This window comes from Bubalus bubalis, chromosome 14, assembly GCF_019923935.1.
Source record: "Bubalus bubalis isolate 160015118507 breed Murrah chromosome 14, NDDB_SH_1, whole genome shotgun sequence".
In the NCBI taxonomy this organism is placed as follows: domain Eukaryota; kingdom Metazoa; phylum Chordata; class Mammalia; order Artiodactyla; family Bovidae; genus Bubalus; species Bubalus bubalis.
The window spans coordinates 17024195-17044251 of record NC_059170.1 but is presented as its reverse complement, the minus strand read 5'-3'; the positions used below and the strand labels follow the sequence as shown (position 1 = coordinate 17044251).

The following is a 20057-nucleotide window of genomic DNA, read 5'->3' as shown; positions in this document are numbered from 1 at the left end:
TTAACTGAAGAAAAAAAAGAATGAAGGTGAATGAATGAAGCAGTGAATCAGTGATCAGGTGGCTGAATTTGGGTTTCTTCCAGGTATCTTTTTACGTGAAGACTTGGCACCTTCTCAGTTGCCTTCTCTTTCTTGTCTCTCATTTCTTGATGGAGAGAAGATTAAGCTGAGTTTGTGATTGTTAGTGGCCCTGGTCATAGGACTCACTGGGTTGGGTGAAACTTAACAGTTGATGATCTTGATAAAAGTCTGATTTCAATACTGTAATAACCTGAGAGTTGGCTGGATTTTATTTTTTTTTTCAAAGATCAGCGCTGTCTCTTACTCCAAAACAAGAGATTAAACTAATCATTTGTTTCAGTACAGTTCAGTTCAGTTTAGTCGCTCAGTTGTGTCTGACACTTTGCGACCCCATGAACCACAGCATGCCAGGCCTCCCTGTCCATCACCAACTCCCAGAGTCCACCCAAGCCCATGTCCATCGAGTCAGTGATGCCATCCAACCATCTCATCCTCTGTCGTCCCCTTCTCCTCAATCTTTCCCAGCATCACGGTCTTTTCAAATGAGTCAGCTCTTCGCATCAGGTGGCCAAAGTATTGGAGTTTCACCTTCAACATCAGACCTTCCAATGAACACCCAGGGCTGATCCCCTTTAGGATGGACTGGTTGTATCTCCTTGCAGTCCAAGGGACTCTCAAGAGTCTTCTCCAACACCACAGTTCAAAAGCATCAATTCTTCGGCCCTCAGCTTTCTTCACAGTCCAACTCTCACATCCATACATGACCACTGGAAAAACCATAGCCTTGACTAGATGGACCTTTGTTGGCAAAGTAATATCTCTGCTTTTGAATATGCTGTCTAGGTTGGTCATAACTTTCCTTCCAAGGAATAAGCGTCTTTTGATTTCATGGCTGCAATCACCATCTGCAGTGATTTTGGAGCCCCCCAAAATAAAGTCAGTCACTGTTTCCACTGTTTCCCCATCTATTTCCCATGAAGTGATGGGACCAGGTGCCATGATCTTCGTTTTCTGAATGTTGAGCTTTAAGCTGACTTTTTCCCTCTCCTCTTTCACTTTCATCAAGAGGCTCTTTAGTTCTTCTTCACTTTCTGCCATAAGGGTGGTGTCATCTGCATATCTGAGGTTATTGATATTTCTCCCGGCAATCTTGATTCCAGCTTGTGCTTCTTCCAGCCCAGCGTTTCTCATGATGTACTCTGCACATAAGTTAAATAAGCAGGGTGACAATATACAGCCTTCACGTACTCCTTTTCCTATTTGGAACCAGTCTGTTGTTCCATGTCCAGTTCTAACTGTTGCTTCCTGACCTGCATACAGGTTTCTGAAGAGGCAGGTCAAGTGGTCTGGTATTCCCATCTCTTTCAGAATTTTCCACAGTTTATTGTAATCCACACAGTCAAAGGCTTTGGCATAGTCAATAAAGCAGAAATAGATGTTTTTCTGGAACTCTCTTGCTTTTTCAATGATCCAGTGGATGTTGGCAATTTGATCTCTGGTGCCTCTGCCTTTTCTAAAACCAGCTTGAACATCTGGAAGTTCATGGTTCACGTATTGCTGAAGCCTGGCTTGGAGAATTTTGAGCATTACTTTAGTAGCGTGTGAGATGAGTGCAATTGTGTAGTAGTTTGAGCATTCTTTGGCATTGCCTTTCTTAGGGATTGGAATGAAAACTGACCTTTTCCATCCAAAGATTTATACCAATGCGACTTTGGGTTGTAATTGCTGTTTTCTCTTTACCCAGCCTTATAGGCAAAAGATAGGAAACAATACAGCAAGGTTAATATTTATTTCATGTTGATTATATCTGGCACATCCATTTCCATTTGATTTTTTTTCCCTTAAACATTTATTATTTTTCTGGGTTAGGCACTTCCTTGCTGTGGGAGCTTTTTCCAAGGATGACACATAGCAATTTGCCCAAGCAAGGTCACACACTAGTAACAACAAAGTTAGGTGTCTGACCACTAGAATCCATTCTCTTCTGCCTGCACTATTCCCCCTCTATAAATTGGACTACTTTGGCAAATCCCATGGACGGAGGAGCCTGGTAGGCTGCAGTCCATGGGGTTGCTAGGAGTCGGACACGACTGAGCGACTTCACTTCACTTTTCACTTTCATGCATTGGAGAAGGCAGTGGCAACCCACTCCAGTGTTCTTGCCTGGAGAATCCCAGGGACGGGAGAGCCTGGTGGGCTGCCGTCTATGGGGTTGCACAGAGTCAGACACGACTGAAGCGACTTAGCAGCAGCAGCATCATTTTGAATGTACTGTATATTTTATACAGGCTGAGGACAAACGTGGGTTTCTTAAACAGGAGGTGGTAGAGCTGCTAAAAGTTCACTTAAGCTTGGGACACAGATCGGTAGCAAGCACAGAAGTCAGTTAAGGTGGGAAAATTTCCCCATCACATGGTAGGAGTGTGGTATCCTGGCAGGAGTGAGAGCTTGGGGCTTAGATTGACTGCTTGAATCCTGTCTCCACTATTTCCCAGCTCCTTGACCTTGGGCAGCTTGTTAAGCAAGCCACCCCCCGAGCTTTGGTTTCCTCACTTGAAGAAACAGGGAATGGTCTTACCTACCTGGCAGGGTTGTGTGACGATTGAAAAAATAATGAAATGTCAAGTTCTGGGTATATAATAAACACACTGTTAATGGTCACTGTTCTGTAGCTTGGATAATCACTTGGTGAGGGATCTGGAGGAGGAATTCTTTATGGTTTCTGTAAACCCCACGATTCTCTGACCTCAGTGCCTCCTTGAGAAGCTCTTGGTAAGGTTTATATCCAACTTGGCCTATTGAGGCCTGTCCTGGCTTACTTAGGCAGCTTTGTTTAAAGGAGGGGGCCGAATTCCCTTGTGTATAGGTTTCTCAGCCAGTGTCGCTCTGTTTTTTTGATATGTTTACTGGAATTCTCAAGTTTCTAAGTAATTTCAGTCTGAGACGAGAGAGTAGGATTGATGTCAGGCTGCTTTAACACAGGTGTTATAAACAAGATTAAGAGGTTGTTGAAAAGATATCAGTGGAGCTCCGGGGCTAGCTTCCTGGAGTCATTCTAAATTGACAGCTAATGGGTAGTTTGCTTTGATAGCTCTCTCTGAGTTGGTTGTAACCAGCTAGAGATTCACCCACAGAGGAAACCTTCTTATGAAAATTCACTTTACTTTCCTTTATAAAAAAAATAAAGCTATTATAACTTGTAATGATGTCTTTGCATGATGCAAAAAATAAACACACACACACACAAACAAAAACAGTGTCTTTGCACTGTTTTAAGGTAAAGTTTTTTTTAAAGACTTCCCTGATAGCTCAGTTGGTAAAGAATCCGCCTGCAACGCCAGAGACCCCGGTTTGATTCCTGGGTCAGGAAGATCTGCTGGAGAAGGGATAGGCTACCCACTCCAGTATTCTTGGGCTTCCCTTGTGCCTTAGCTGGTAAAGAATCCTCCTGTAATGCGGGAGACCTGAGTTTGATCCCTGGGTTGGGAAGATTCCCTGGAAAAGGGAAAGGCTACCCACTCCAGTATTCTGGCCTGGAGAATTCCATGGACTGAATAAATAGTCCATGGGGTTGCAAAGAGTTGGATACGACTGAGCAACTTTCACTTTTTTTAAAGGAGCTCAATTAAGTTGTTTTTTTTAAAATGCTAAAAGCCTACCAAGCTTCCAAGAAAACTTTAAAAAGGAGAGAGGCGGTTCAAAACAGTTATTTTATTCTGCCATGTATTTAATTTTTTTTCTGTATAAAACATTATTTAATTATCTTGATCCTTGGTGGAGTTTCTTCCTGCACAATAAGGTATGCATTTTGCCTTATCTAGTTTACTAGACAGTACTGCTAGGAAACTTAAGTGTCCTAAACTGTTTTTGAGGTGAGCAGTTACTAGTTTAAAATCACCTTGAAGCCACTTTTATATTCTTTCTGAGAGCATTGTGCTGGTGGGGATAGAACTTGTAGGGGGAATTTGTAGGTTCCCAGGAGGCATTCACCCAGGTTACCAAAGAATTCCGTTTGATCGTTTTCCACATGGTCATTGGTTCCCTCTGTTTTCTGGGTATAAGAAATGTTTCTGACTCGAACTCACTTACCATCCTTGTCTTTATTGGGAATGGAGGTATTTTGCTAACTTTAGTGGTCTGTAAAGCTTCTAGAAATAGTAAAACCTTTGAGTTGAGGAAAATAAAGTGCATCCTAGACAAAAGCAGACATGAAGCCGTCTCTTTTCGTTGTTTTTGATGGACTCATCAACAGGCATGTGTTGAGGCCATAACACCAGATACTTCATTCAAGCCGAGAGTGAAAGGTAAATCGGCACTCCAGTGCAGGAAAGTATATTGTAAAATCGTGCTACATTTGCAGACTTCAAAATGTTATTCATAATGTTGAAAAATACTCTTTGACAAGATAGTTCAGTCGCTCTGCTGCTGCTGCTAAGTCACTTCAGTTGTGTCCGACTCTGTGCAACGCCATAGACGGCAGCCCACCAGGCTCCCCCGTCCCTGGGATACTCCAGGCAAGAACACTGGAGTGGGTTGCCATTTCCTTCTCCAATGCATGAAAGTGAAAAGTGAAAGTCAAGTTGCTCAGTCGTGTCCGACCCTTAGCGACCCCATGGACTGCAGCCTACCAGGCTTCTCCGTCCATAGGATTTTCCAGGCAAGAGTGCTGGGGTCGGGTGCCATTGCCTTCTCCGGTTCAGTCGCTCAGTCCTGTCCAACTCTTTGTGACCCCGTGGACTGCAGCACACCAGGCCCCCTGTCCATCACCAACTCCCAGAGCTTGCTCAAACTCATGTCCATTGAGTTGGTCATGCTATCCAACCATCTCATTGTCTGTCATCCCTTTCTCCTCCTGCCCTCAGTCTTTCCCAGCATCAGGATCTTTTGCAATGACTTAGTTCTTCTCATCAGGTGGCCAAAGTATTGGAGCTTCAGCATCAGTCCTTCCAATGAATATTCAGGACTGATTTCCTTGAGGATTGACTGGTTGGATTTCCTTGCAGTCCAAGACTCTCAAGAGTCTTCCCCAACACCACAGTTCAAAAGCATCAACTCTTCTGTGCTCAGCTTTCTTCATACTCCAACTCTCACATCCATACGTGACTACTGGAAAAACCATAGCTTTTACTAGATGGACCTTTGTTGGCAAAGTAATGTCTCTGCTTTGTAGTATGCTGTTTAGGTTGGTCATAGCTTTTCTTCTAAGGAGCAAGTGTCTTTTAATTTCATGGCTGCAGTCACCATCTGCAGTGATTATGGAGCCCAAGAAAATAAAATCTGTCACTGTTTCCATTGTTTCCCCATCTATTTCCCATGAAGTGATGGGACCAGATGCCATGATCTTATTTTGAATGTTGAGTTTTAAGCCAATATCTTTCACAAGATGCTCAGGGTAAAATTTCACGTGAGTTCTGTCTTCCTTCAAATAAATGTGGCAGCCATTGTGTAACAGATTTGTTGGATAAGTTTTAAGCTTTAAAAGAAGTAATGGTAATATCTGATGTCCTGAACTCCAGAGATCAAAATCATGTCAAAACCCTTAAGGAAATAATAAGCAGTTGTGAAAGTGTTAGACTTTGTAAATGAATAACATGACATTTCTCACTTATGATCTGGTTCTCACTCAGTCAGTCTCAGGCCATTCAGTATACTCTGAATATTTCCCCCTCCCCATTTTCTAAAAATATCTTCACTTTTTCATTCCTATCTGTCTTTCTGCTAGTATATCTTCTCCCCCTACATCACAACCACTCTTTCTGTTTGAAAGAGGAACGCAGTTTTGAGTCTTACATCTGAGCCTTGGGTCTAAAACTATGAATCATTTGAACATTGCTATATTAATTTGTTATTTAATATTTAAAGATTAAGAGTGGACTGGTGTTCATGGTAGGTACCCACTGGGCTCAGTGTGGGTTGCCCAGATGATCTAGGGGAAGGAGTTTTACAGAAATCTCCATATAGACAGATGACAGTAAGCTGTTCTGGTCAGTGAACTTTCAAACAGGCAAGGAGCAGCTCTAGAAAAGAGCTTTCCTGGCTGGAGGCATGGGCAGGAAAGTGACAGAAGAGATCTTAGTGTTAGTTGAATGATGATGGCAGCAGGGAAAGATGATGCAAATTGCTACCTTTGAGGTAATAGTTTCTGAAGTTGTGACTAAGGAAAGTGGACTGGGGGGTTGTGTATACTGCTGCTGTCAAAGTGGGAGTTAGAGTTCAGACCCAGCTCTATGGCTTCAGGCTCAAGTCTTGTCACTTCCTTGAGTCATAGTTTATTCATCTGTAAATTATGAGGTTACACAGACACTTTACTGTTCTTCCCCTCTGAATACCACTTGGTGCTACCATGAGAAAACTTGCTAAGCTGTGGCCCAGAGGGGCATAAAATGATTAAAGATGAAAATACAGAATAGACGAATTCTGCCTGGTTGCTGTTATCTAATGATCCAGGTAATTCTGAGAATATGCATACATTGTATACATTTGCTAATTATTGTTGTTCAGTTGCTCAGTCGTGTCTGACTCTCTGTGACCTCGTGGACTGCATGCAGCATGCCAGGCTCTTTCGTGTCCTTCACCATCTCCTGGAGCTTGCTCAAACTCAACGTGCATCGAGTCAGTGATGCCATCCAACTGTCTCATCCTCTGTCGTCCCCTTCTGCCTTCAATCTTTCCCAGCATCAGGCTCTTTTCTAATGAGTCAGCTCTTCTCATCAGGTGGCCAAGATATTAGAGCTTCAATTTCAGCATTAGTCCTTCCCATGAATATTCAGGATTGATTTCCTTTAGGATTGCTAGTAGTGAATTATGATTCTTGAGTAGTACATTGGTTTAGGTCTCCTTCCCTTGTCATCTCTCATTGATTTAGCAACATGGGTTAAGTACCTGCTATGAGCTGGATGCTGTTGGATGCTGAGTGTGTTAGCAGCAAGGTTAGATCTCAGGACACCTACCCTAGAGGACTTAGCCTATGATTTAGTGGTGGAGATGGAGATTTATTAATGCACATGTTGTGTACTGATAGAGGTATGATATGATACAGTGCCAAGGAAGCTCAGAGGTCTTCCTGGGCAGCATTTGGATGACTTTTAGAGAGGGTGACCTTTGAGTTGGGGTTTGAGGCTGAGTAGGATTTCTGTAGCTGGAGTAAAAGGAGAAAGGAGGGTGATCTGTTCTTCATGGTAGCACTGTGTATCCATTCCAAGGCATCATTCGAATAACTGAAGGTGACTCCTGGGTCCCTTACAGATTCTTCTCTCATTCCCTTATTGTTTGTTTTTCTGTAGCAAGGGTTCAGACCCTGTGTTACCCTGCTTATGCAATATTGAGATTACAGTGCCTCTTGTAAAATGTGGTGGCTAACTGTGTTCTATGGGACTGTAGCCAAATTGGATATTTGACTTCTAATAGTGCACCCTTAATGTGCATTCAGTTTTTAAAAAATTTAAGTTGGCCATCCTGTTGAAAAAGACGTTTGCTAAAACTGTCAGCTCTGAAGTCATATATCCCCTGGCAGGGACTTTATGTATTTACTATTTTGAATTTAAACAGAGGACTTGAGCCTGCTCATACTCTTTCGGTTCAACCAGTTAGGATTCTACCTGTCTTTACTACCACTCACCCAGTTTAGGGTAGTGGTCACGTCTAAGAAGGGGGATAAAGAACCTGGATTAAGGAGGGGTACACAGTGACATGGGATTAGAGAAGGGTACATAGGACACTTTAATTGTATAATATTTTATGCTTAAAAAAAAGATCTGAAATAAATTTGGCAAAATGGTATGGTTATGCACACAATAGGGGGAAGGGGGAAGGAGAAGCTAGTAGGGAATCATGCAGAACAAGTCACTCCCAACTGGTTGTAGTCCCTTGATATTGTTACTCCTGACTAAGGCTAAGGGTTTACAATATCTACAGAGTATCTTTATCTCATTAAAACCTTTCACAAAGTCACTCAAGTGGGCAGACAGAGGAATATAATTGTGATTGTATTCTGCGTCAAAAGTAATTGTAAAAGTCTGTTGTATATGTAGGACTTTGTGGTTAGCTGTCATTAAAAGAAATTGAATCCTAGGCTCTGTTTTCTTTTCAAAGTGCTGTATCTTTATTTTACTTACTCTTACTCTCCCTTGCCTGATTAAAGACAATCCCGTGAGGTAACAGAGCAAGGGCAGAGCATTTTTATAAATGCAGGGCTAGTAGGTTCAATGACTAATCTAAAGTCATGTGACTTTTAAGTGATTCGCTAGCACCCAGATTTTTCAGATTATTGGTCTCCTCTCTTTGCATTGTACTCTGTTACTTCTTTTAGATCAGTGCAGTTCTACTGTGGTGGTTGTTCTTGGTTTGATATCTGATATTCCCTCCAGCACCTAATAGAGTGATATTCAGGTTCTATTAGCTCAGTAAATACTTCCTGAGTGAATGAATGAATGATCATGGTTCTGGTGTAGCTAACAAAACATTCATATTGTCTGTTAAAATGGAGGCGGTTTACCTTACAGTGATTTTACAAGTATCTGCCTCTGTTAGGCTTGATAAATAAAGAAACCAAATCAACATTCGGCTTTCTGATGCAACTGCAGAATTAATCAGAGAAGATGTCAAAGTAAATCACAAACGCTAAAGAATAGTTTGTACTTCTAAAAAAGAAATTATGCACACTCTTTGGAAGCGAGATGAACATATATTCAGGCTTTAACAAGGAGTAAAAATTCTTTTGGTAGGAAAAATTGTTAAGTAGGGTCTTCATGACTGGTGATTTAAGTCATAAATCACATCCATGTTGCTTGTCAGCCAATCAGATTCCAGATCATACATGAGAACTTTGGTGATGTTTCTTTCTGATACATTGATTTCCCCCCCACCCCCACCCCTTGTGGACATTGGTAAAACCCACATTCTCGAGCAATTACTGTGCTCTTAGTATCTGTAATCTTTTAAATTGGGAGTTAAATAAATGAGGGTTCTGTTTAATATTTGCATTGACTTTGCTTTGAGATTTTGAGGAGTTTTTGGTACCTGGTTTTTCTTCAGAAGAAAAGGTGACATATTGCCATGATTCTTGCAAAGGCATAATGTATAATTATATGTGAATATCTGGAATTGCCACTGAGATATTTCTTAAAAATGTGATTATGATAATCCCTTATGTTGATAATAGTGCTTTATAGTTTACACAAAGCCCCTTTGTAAGATGTTTTAATCATCACAACAACCCTTTGAGTGGGTAGAATTTTCTGTCTCGGATGACTTTGATCCCTAATTATGAACTCTGGCTGATGATACTTGCGGCATTAGAGATTGTGAGCTTTTTCAGTTCTGGTGCCTCAAGCAAATTTGCAAGGGAGCCCTGATGTTAACTTTGGCAGGTTTCATGCCTACAAATATTGATTGAGCCAGAAGCCCTAGTTGTAAAATGTCACCAGTGAATGTGCAGCCAGCAAAGGCAAGGGAAAACTCATTACCGCAGCTCATCTGTAACTTCTGGGTCAGGCCACTCACTACCATCTGGTCAAAATGAATGTTTGAAAACTCCTTTTTATTCTGACAAAACGTAATCAGGCGAGGTTAACAGCAGATGATTTCTGAGCACTTCGAACTGGTTAGAGCAATCCATCCACAATCTTGGGTTTGTGGCATTCCATATGTCTAATCATCTGAAGAGGTATCGGAAAGCTTTAAAATTATGAAATCCCAAAATAAAGGTAGGAAGGAATTTAATTATGTATATACCTCCCGCAACTGTGTTGCACATACTTTTCCCCTCTCATATTGAAAGTGTTTATTTTGAAAAGAAAAGGCAATGGGAGAGGCAGAATGACATAGGATTACTGTCTTAAAATCTAAAGATTTTTTTTTTTAATGTGAGAGTGAGACTAAACCAATTTTATATTGCTTTAAGGAGAAAGATTATGGACTGGGGAAGAAAATTATAAGTTGAAAGGTTTCTCCTTAATTGAATGAACTCTCTGAGTGATCCAGAAATGGAGGGGGTGCAGTTTAGGGAAAATGTTAAGTTTCTGGTCACCAAAAGTGTTAGGAAAGCCCCAACCTATACCACAATGTTTTAAAGGGTCTTCACATCTCAGAAAGATAATCCAGTTAGATGAAGGGTTCCTGAAGTCTGGATTGTCTCTAGCACTCAGAATTATTCCACAAGGTTTCGAATCCAGATGTATACAAGCATTTTCTGTAGAATGAATCTCAGTCTCTCAAAATCTCTCTGAAAATTGATCACTCTCTCTCCATTTCTGTCAGCTCTGCTCTTCTCTGTCTCAGAAATGTGGGAGTTAAAAACACAAATTCAGTAGAAAAATATTACCAGATACGTAGAAACTATCTGTTGTCATTGTGCATTTTCTCACTCATTGGATACTAAAAAATGCAGCTGGGTGTGGGGTCTGTCAAATATGTTGACATTAAAAATGGGATCCTTATTTTAAAAACTGATAATGGTCAATACCCTTTCCAACCTTGAATTTCTTTGATTTTGAGTCAGGTGTGTCCCAGAGAGATACATGTATTGTCTTCTATGGGCTAAACTATGATCAGCACTTTAGAAAGACTGGCCTTTATCTGTATATATACAAATATACACAAATGTTCGTGTGAAAGCGGTTGTTGTTCCTAGTTTGTAGATTGAAAAAACGCAAACCTGGAATGAGTAAGTTACTTTCCAGGGCTGCTAAGTAAAGGGACCAGGATCTGAATTTAGGAAAATCTGACTCCAAAATTCCTTCTCCAAACAGGATATCACCACTGCACACAGGTTAGGAATGACTGATTAGTATGGCAAAGGAGGAAACGAACTATATTAGGAATTAGAAGCCTTATGTTATTACCTACCACAGACAAGGTGCTTAAACACACTGAGCTCAGTCAGTCAGTCAGTTCAGTTGCTCAGTTGTGTCCGACTCTTTGCGACCCCGTGAATCGCAGTACCCCAGGCCTCCCTGTCCATCATCAACTCCCGGAGTTCACTCAGGCTCACGTCCATCGAGTCAGTGATGCCATCCAGCCATCTCATCCTCTGTCGTCCCCTTCTTCTCTTGCCCCCAATCCCTCCCAGCATCAGAGTCTTTTCCAATGAGTCAACTCTTCACATGAGGTGGCCAAAGTACTGGAGTTTCAGCTTTAGCATCATTCCTTCCAAAGAAATCCCAGGGCTGATCTCCTTCAGAATGGACTGGTTGGATCTCCTTGCAGTCCAAGGGGCTCTCAAGAGTCTTCTCCAACACCACAGTTCAAAAACATCAATTCTTTGGCTCTCAGCCTTCTTCGCAGTCCAACTCTCACATCCATACATGACCACAGGAAAAACCATAGCCTTGACTACATGGACCTTTGTTGGCAAAGTAATGTCTCTGCTTTTGAATATGCTATCTAGGTTGGTCATAACTTTCCTTCCAAGGAGTAAGCGTCTTTTAATTTCATGGCTGCAGTCACCATCTGCAGTGATTTTGGAGCCCAGAAAAATAAAGTCTGACACTGTTTCCACTGTTTCCCCATCTATTTCCCATGAAGTGATGGGACCAGGTGCCATGATCTTCGTTTTCTGAATGTTGAGCTTTAAGCCGACTCTTTCACTCTCCTCTTTCACTTTCATCAAGAGGCTTTTTAGTTCCTCTTCACTTTCTGCCATAAGGGTGGTGTCATCTGCATATTTGAAGTTATTGATATTTCTCCCGGCAGTCTTGATTCCAGCTTGTGCTTCTTCCAGCCCAGCGTTTCTCATGATGTATTCTGCATATAAGTTAAATAAGCAGGGTGACAATATACAGCCTTGACATACTCCTTTTCCTATTTGGATCCAGTCTGTTGTTCCATGTCCAGTTCTAACTGTTGCTTCCTGACCTGCATATAGGTTTCTTAAGAGGCAGGTCAGGTGGTCTGGTATTCCCATCTCTTTCAGAATTTTCCACAGTTTATTGTAATCCATGCAGTCAAAGGCTTTGGCATAGTCAATAAAGCAGAAATAGATGTTTTTTTTTTGAACTCTTTTGTTTTCTCGATGATCCAGTGGATGTTGACAATTTGATCTCTGGTTCCTCTGCCTTTACCAAAACCAGCTTGAACATCTGGAAGTTCACGGTTCATGTATTGCTGAAGCCTGGCTTGAAGAATTTTGAGCATTACTTTACTAGCGTGTGAGATGAGTGCAATTGTGCAGTAGCTTGAGCATTCTTTGGCATTGCCTTTCTTTGGGATTGGAATGAAAACTGACCTTTTCCAGTCCTGTGGCCACTGCTGAGTTTTCCAAATTTGCTGGCATATTGAGTGCAGCTCTTTCACAGCATCATCTTTCAGGATTTGAAAGAGCTCAACTGGAATTCCATCACCTCCACTAGCTTTGTTCATAGTGATGCTTTCTAAGGCCCACTTGACTTCACATTCCAGGATGTCTGGCTCTAGGTGAGTAATCACACCATCGTGATTATCTTGGTTGTGAAGATCTTTTTTGTACAGTTCTTCTCTGTGTATTCCTGCCACCTCTTCTTAATATCTTCTGCTTCTGTTAGGTCCATACCATTTCTGTCCTTTATCGAGCCCATCTTTGCATGAAATGTTCCCTTGGTATCTCTAATTGTCTTGAAGAGATCTCTAGTCTTTCCCATTCTGTTGTTTTCCTCTATTTCTTTGCATTGATCGTTGAGGAAGGCTTTCTTATCTCTCCTTGCTATTCTTTGGAACTCTGCATTCAGATGCTTACATCTTTCCTTTCTGTATTTCTATAAAAAGTGGGAGAAACTAGATTATCTCTTTGAGCTCAGATTTCTGAGTCTTTCCTATTGTTTGATATTTAGGAAACGGCCCTTTGTGCCCCCACTTGGAAGGCCCATATTCTGAAGATATGTGACCTGCTTGGTGCTAGGTGAAGAATTCCTGGTTTATTATAAAGTTAACAGATTTCCTTTGAGTTTTTCCATTTCCTTAATAAAATTGAACATATTTTTTCTGCCATTAACATCAAAGTACATTTTGTGAAAATTACTCCATTTCTTAGCCAGGTAACTCAGAATATTGAGCTACATTTAGATGTTCCCCCCACAAATGCACATCTACATTATATCCTAGTACAAATGTGCTCTTCACATTAATAATTGCACTGTGTGTTTTCATAATTTATCATAATGATATCATTATTGCTTATTATAGAAGTCCCCTTTCTTCCCCCCCATCCCCAAGTCTAATTGAGGTCGAGACAGACCATAAATGCGATAATATAGATTGCATGCTCAGAGGAAATGGAGTTGGTTTCATAGTGGAGTTTTAATTTAGGATTCGTTCTGGTGAGGTAGCCTCTTCCTATGGTACATTACTTTGAGCCCAATATAACTGCGTTTTCCCACAGCCCCTCATTATAGCTACAGCTTCTCATTGCTTTTTAATTAAAAAGAGAGAGAGAGACAGAGAAAGAGAGAGAGGGGGAAAAATGAAACCTAAAGCTTTAGGTTGGATATTGTCTGGGTATGCAGGGAGTATTCTAGGCAGATTGCTTATTTAATTTTTTTAATGCTTTCAAAGCTTTCATGGAGATGTCTTGATTTTTATTTCTAGTCAGATGGGTGTATATATATATGTCATCCATCATACACAAGCACACAAGCCTTCAAGATTTTTGGAAAGTTAAAAATATATATTTATATGTGCATATATATATATATACACACATATAATATATATGTAATATGTATTCTTGGAGCTTCCTATTGGCTTTGAGCATGTGGGAACCCTTTGTGTAGCCTAGAAAGGATACCAGCTGTATCCTGTAGTTGGCTGGTGGCAAACGCTTAGTGAGCATTTATTCCACTCACCACCTATTGGGAGTAAGCAGAGAATTGTAGAAGACTGTAAAAATCCTTAAAGGCTGATGTTCTAGTACATCAGAAGTTAGAAGTTAATCATTTTTTTGCTGTGGGCAGCAGCAACCGAGAAATGACTTTATTAAGAACAGTTTCTTTTGTCATTCCTTCATCTTGAGGGATTCCAAACACCTTTCAGATACCCAAACAAATTAATCTCCCAAGGTGACTGGTAAGAATGGCTTGATCCTCTTGGGACTGGTTGTGTGAGACACAAGGAGACCTCAGGCCTGAGCTGCTGACCTTTCTCTGACAGGCTGTGAGTGCTCTGTGTCCCTTCTAGATCCAGAGCCCGTTGGCTCTTCCGTAGTGAAATCAGTTTGACAGCTCCTCGGTTCTTCTCTGCCTGCATATTCTTGCTTTGTTTTATGCAACTGATCACTCCCTCAGTGATGAATATGGGTAAATATAATCTAGAAGTTTATTTCTGGGTCAGGGTGTTGTTAGCTTCATAGGTTTTAATGGGTGATCTTTCATATTTCATAAATATGAGTGCCTATTTCATTGTCAGAAACCCAATTTTATTTTGATATTATCAGGGAACAGGAACCCCTCAGATGAAAATTCCTTAGACCTGGGATGTCAGTAAGGTAGCCACTAGCTGCATATGTCTGTTGGGCACTGAAATGGGGCAGGTCTGTGTTGAGATGCATCACGAGTGTCAAATAGATCCACCAAATTCCAAAGACTTAGTATTTACAAAAAAAGTGAAATACATCATGAGTAATTTTTTCTGTTCATTGCAGGTTGAAATGATAATATTTTAGATATAGTGGATTAGATAAAATATATTAAAATTAATTTTGTGTATTTCTTTTTACTTTTTAAAATTTGGCAGCTAAAAAATTTTAAATTACATCTTTGGCTTACAGTGTATTTTGACTGACTGCTGTGGCCTAGACTTTTAAGCCCCTTGAGAGCAAAGCAGTGTTTGTCTCATTTTCACATGTGTCCCTAGTCCCCAGCACAGTGCCTAACATGGAGTTGGCGTTTATTATATATTTGTTAAAGAAATGAATTTTTAACCTTTATTACTTAGAGTGGTCAGATTTCAGAAATGAATAGAAATTTCTCTATTTAGAGGGTTATCAGTATCTGACAGAGAGAATTGAGAGTTCAGAAGAGAAATGAAGGACAGAAGTTCTTAAAATTTTGCCGTGGGAGAGAAAAGTGCTGAAATGAAACATATCCAGGGCTTTGAACAACTTATCCATCTGTTGGAGAGTGGGATGGGAAGCTGGTATGTTGGTGAAGGAGCCATGTTGAACTATCCCGGTCGGTCTTCCTGTGTCTGTTCTGTCACAGAGTTGTTCTCCATGAGAGGAGGTAAAGCTGAATACCCTGTGTGAACAGGAGGGAAATTGGAGACGCAGTGGGTAAACCTAAAGGTTGCCCTCTCAGGAGTGTGCTTAAAATTCTTCATGAAGATTAGCAAAGCTATTCTTGTCTCTCAAATCCATTCTCACAGTCTATCCCAGGTCCCCATTTAGACATTACCCTAATGGAAGCCTGGGACTGGTACTAGGCCAGGCTGATGACTCGAGGATCCTTCAAGCTTTGGAGTTCTTTAATAAGTTATTTGTTGAATGAATGGCCTAGCAAATACTATTTTAACTTGGCCGAGGTCTTGTATGACTTAGGTTCATGGGTATTTGTTCTCGCCTGAAAGTCCCTCAAATCTGTCTCAATTAGGGATCTTGAATCATGGAAATTGGCAAACTAGCCAGAGATCAGTTTCAACTTTTAGAAGGCGCCAGGTTGTCATTACAAGAGTTTATTAAAAGATCTCAGGCATCCTGTCTCCCTGCTTATAAAATAGAACTGTTAATTACTTCTCGTCCCCAGAGATGGGGTGAAGATGAAAAGGAGCGCTTGAAGTTCTGCAGAAGGAAAGTGCTATTTCACTGGAAATTATTATTATCAGTGGTAAAAATGAAACTCCTCCCTGACCTCTGAAACCTTTGTTTTACAGAAGTGGATTAGAAGATGTGTTCAAAAGAGCCATTGCCAGTATTCTTTTTTGCATTTTTTAACTGTGGCTGAGTTTAGCTTTCCCCTTTAACTGTGGTCCACTGCCTTTGCTCTCTGCTCTGAGATAAACAATCCAGAAATCTCCTCTCCATGGAGAACTGTGGAGTTCATGCTTTGACTTGGCTGCTGCAATAGGCTCACGCTAATCAGAACCACAGCAGGGCTTATTTTATGAGCCCGAAAGAATTAGTGCTCCCGGCAGGGCTGAAGTTCCTTACCTGCTGGGGAGCTACAGATTTCCAGTTTAGAGCCTGCCCTCCTTTCAGAACTAACTACCTCCTTCTTCTTCTCACATGAAAACCACCACCTCCTTTTCCTTGTACTCTGTGGTTACTGCCATGTTGATTTCCTTTTTCTTCTCTTCCTTTTTAAAATGTTGACGGGTAATAATGGCAGCAATTTTGGTAATTTTTATATTTATGGAAATAGAGTGTGATCATATGAAATTATAATCTATCCCAGGGAGACTCAGGAGCAGAGTGAAAAATAGCAGGTGGTACCCCACAAACCAAATTGTCTAATGTGAGTTTTCTAAGCGGTGTCGTATGCTGAGACTTACTGAAGCACCTGGTATGTGGGCCCAGCAGGGTACTTGAATATAGAGGGGAATGACTTTGCACCACTGGGGTGGCGGAGTTCAGTAACAGTGTGGCTTATAAGTCACAAGATGAGATGTGTAACATGTGGAAGAGAAATTTGTCTGTTATCACCAAACAACTTAGCAGGATGGCAGTGAATGCAGCGTTTTCCTCACTTTGCTAATAACATACCACGTTGCACCCAGCACACTTTTGGTGTGTGCGGTTAGTATCACAGATAAAGAAAAGCTCATTGAAGAGTCTAACACTCTAAGTGTTTTGTGTTGGGGAAGACACAATCATTTGATGAATTAACTCACAGAAATAATTTTATATGCTTCCCAGGTGGCTCAGTGGTATAGAATCCACCTGCCAAGCAGGAGACGTGGGTTCAATCCCTGGGTTGGGAAGATCTCCGGGAGAAGGAAACGGCAACCCTGTCCAGTATTCTTGCCTGGGAAGTCCCATGGACAGAGGAGCCTAGCAGGCTACAGTCCATGGGGTCTCAAGAGAGTCTTACATGACTTAGAAACTAAACAATAAAAATAATTTTAATTTGTCTAGTACTGTTACATGAATAATTTAGAGTTCTTTCACTAATGTTTGCAGCCATTTGGTACAAACTTCCAGTTATAAGATAAATAAGTTCTGGGAATCTAATGTATAACAGAGTGACTATAGTTAATAATACTGTATTAGTACTTGAAAGTTACTAAGATCTTAAATGTCCTTGCCATCGGGGGTGGGGGGAAAATGTAATTATGTGAGGTGATAGAGTTGTTAACTCACCTTATTGTGGTATTATTCACAGTATGTGTGTGAATCACATCATGTTGTCATGTGTACACTTTAAACTTGCACAGTGATTAAGTTTTTAATGTCAGTTTATATTAACTGACATAATGTCACTTATATCTCAATAAAGCTGAAAAAAATGGTTCAGATACACAAACTTTTTTTTTTAACTACACAGGGAGAAAAGGGTTGTAATCTCCCTTTTCAGATGAGAAAACTAAAGCTTAGAGACATTAAATGAGGTGCCTGAAGTTGTACAGTAGCACTTGGAGCTGAATGGAGGCATCGGGCTGTTGGGTGTCTACTGCAGTGCTGTAGAGTGCTGAGAAGAAAGATTCCCCTCAGTTCTGAAGCCCATTTCAGAAGTGCCCTGTTTTATTCCGATTGAATGGCAAGCAGTTGTAAAAACTGCTGTTTTGTGACCATGGGTAATCATTGACCTTTGGCCTTACTATACTTGCCTATAAAGTAGGAATTTAAAGTGTCGTGGACCCTTGGAAGTTATATATGTAGTATTCTTTGTTTGAGCTGCTTGTGAGTGACTATAATCTGTCTCAGACCTGAATTAAAACCATATGCTAAGGGATTGGTGTTGGAGACTGAATCCTAACTATTAAATAGAGCTTAATTAGCTCAAAGTGACTTTGTTCCCTGTGGTTTCTGTATAAACAAGAACTTTTGTGAAGGGCTAACCTTTGTGTCTTGAAAAAATTCTGTAACAAATAAAAGGCAACTATCTTATAGGTTGGAGAAGGCAATGGCACCCCACTCCAGTACTCTTGCCTGGAAAATCCCATGGACGGAGGAGCCTGGTAGGCTGCAGTCCATGGGGTCGCTAAGAGTCAGACATGACTGAGCGACTTCACTTTCACTTTTCCCTTTCATGCATTGGAGAAGGAAATGGCAACCTACTCCAGTGTTCTTGCCTGGAGAATCCCACGGACGGGGAAGCCTGGTGGGCTTCCGTCTATGGGGTCGCACAGAGTCGGACACGACTGAAGCGACTTAGCAGCAGCAGCATCTTGTAGGTGACTGTAACCCTGTATGTATAGAATCGCTAAGGGCCTGAAAAATAATGACTTAGAGCTTTACTTCATTTTGTGGTAGAAATTGTGTGCTATGGTGCTTTTCGGTTGTGGAATTTTTGAACACTTTTGGAATATTTGGTGTGTACGCCCTTCTACATATTTTCCAGCTCTAAAATCCTGTGTTTCTTTTTTGTCTTTCTTAGCCCAACAGGGGCACAAAACGTCCCCGGGATGACGAAGAGGAAGAGCTGAAGATGCGTCGGAGACAAGCTGGTACTCGAGAGCGTGGCCGCTATCGGGAGGAGGAGATGACTGTGGTGGAAGAAGCAGATGATGACAAAAAACGGCTGCTTCAAATTATCGACAGAGAGGGTGAGGAGGAAGAGGAAGAGGTAAGGTGGCAGAGATGGGTTGGGGGCTGAGATGCTCAGCCTTGATGCAGTGTCTGTAGAGCATAATTTGGGATTAAATGCTTAGTTTCTTTGAGCTTCCCAGCTTAATCTGTAAAATGGGGTTAAGAATATTTGTTTCACAGTGTTGGTATGAAGGTTAAGTGGAGTTTGGAAGGCATTTTGCAAAGTGTGAAGAACGTTACAGATAGAGTTTTTAAATTATTCTGGATTATATATTATAACTGAGGCCCAAGCACTGAACTGTGGGGCTATTGGTATGGACTGAGGAGGATCACTGTGGTTTCCTACCCCATACTGAGGGCACATAGATGGCACTCATTTTTAAGCATAGTCAATAGTCTTTGAAAGAGGAATAGAATTTTATCAAACAAGTGGAAGAAGGGCCTTTCAGGCAGTTAAAACAGCCTTACCAAAGCAACAAAGTTGAAGAAATTACAAGAGGAGGTAAGGGATTGGGTGTTTATATGTGATTGAAAAAATGCTATTTAGGGAAAGAGCTGGCCAAGCCTTTCTATTTGCTGTTCCTCAGGTGGCCTCCGGGCCTTTGCACTCACTGCTGCCTCTGAACCTTCTCCCTTCTGTGCCCTCTTGAGAGTAATCATTCTCTTACTCTCTTACCACTTTATTTTACATACTGTCTTCACAGCTCTTGCCATGATCTGAAATTCCTATTTGTTATTTTACTCATTTGTTGTCCTTCTCCCCAACCTCCTCTGAAAATGGGGACTGGCTGGGTTTTGTTCACAGCTGTATCTCTAGCATTCCAAGCAATGCCTAGCTCTTGGTGTAAGCCCTTAACCAATATTTATTGAATGAATAAATGAATGAAGCTGAAAAGAATAGAGGTAAAATATCAGCGATTAAAAATCAAATGACCTTGCCTTTGTGTCTTTTGAAATCCTGAAGTGTTAACTTGTATATTATTTCACCCTGGCATTTTGTTCAATATGAATTATGGAAATAGATTCTTAAGAGCCAGCTGTTTTTTGGTTCCCTCAAAGACATGATGCTAAGTTTGGATTTTAAAAAATGAAGCTGGAGTGTGAATCTGAGAAGGAAAAAAAAAAAAAGGATTCATATTCTGAAATAGGTCTTTACTGTGTTATAACAGTAGCCCTCTCCTCATTAGGATTTCTACCAGTGCTAGTTTGGGGGTCTGCCCCTAAAAGGTGGTGACACTTTGGGAATCTGTGGTGGGAGACAGTCCTGATTCTCGTCTCTGAGGACAGCAGTCCTGCCAGCCTTAGACAAACAGTGTGTGTAGCACATTTTCCCTCTCGCCCTCCCTCCTCACTAGCTTCTGCTCAATCTGTTAGCCCTGCAGCAGCA

At 41.1% G+C, this 20057-nt stretch overlaps 1 protein-coding gene across 2 annotated transcripts in view; it reads left to right on the top strand.

The window, feature by feature from the left end:
- CTNNBL1 (catenin beta like 1) overlaps positions 1–20057 on the top strand; it is a 170494-nt gene that overhangs the window by 17143 nt on the left and 133294 nt on the right. For both annotated transcript variants that reach the window (XM_006051738.4, XM_044927661.2), the window contains exon 2: positions 18519–18707. In XM_006051738.4, the coding sequence (XP_006051800.1) occupies positions 18519–18707 (189 nt within the window). The remainder of the gene's footprint in view (positions 1–18518; positions 18708–20057) is intronic.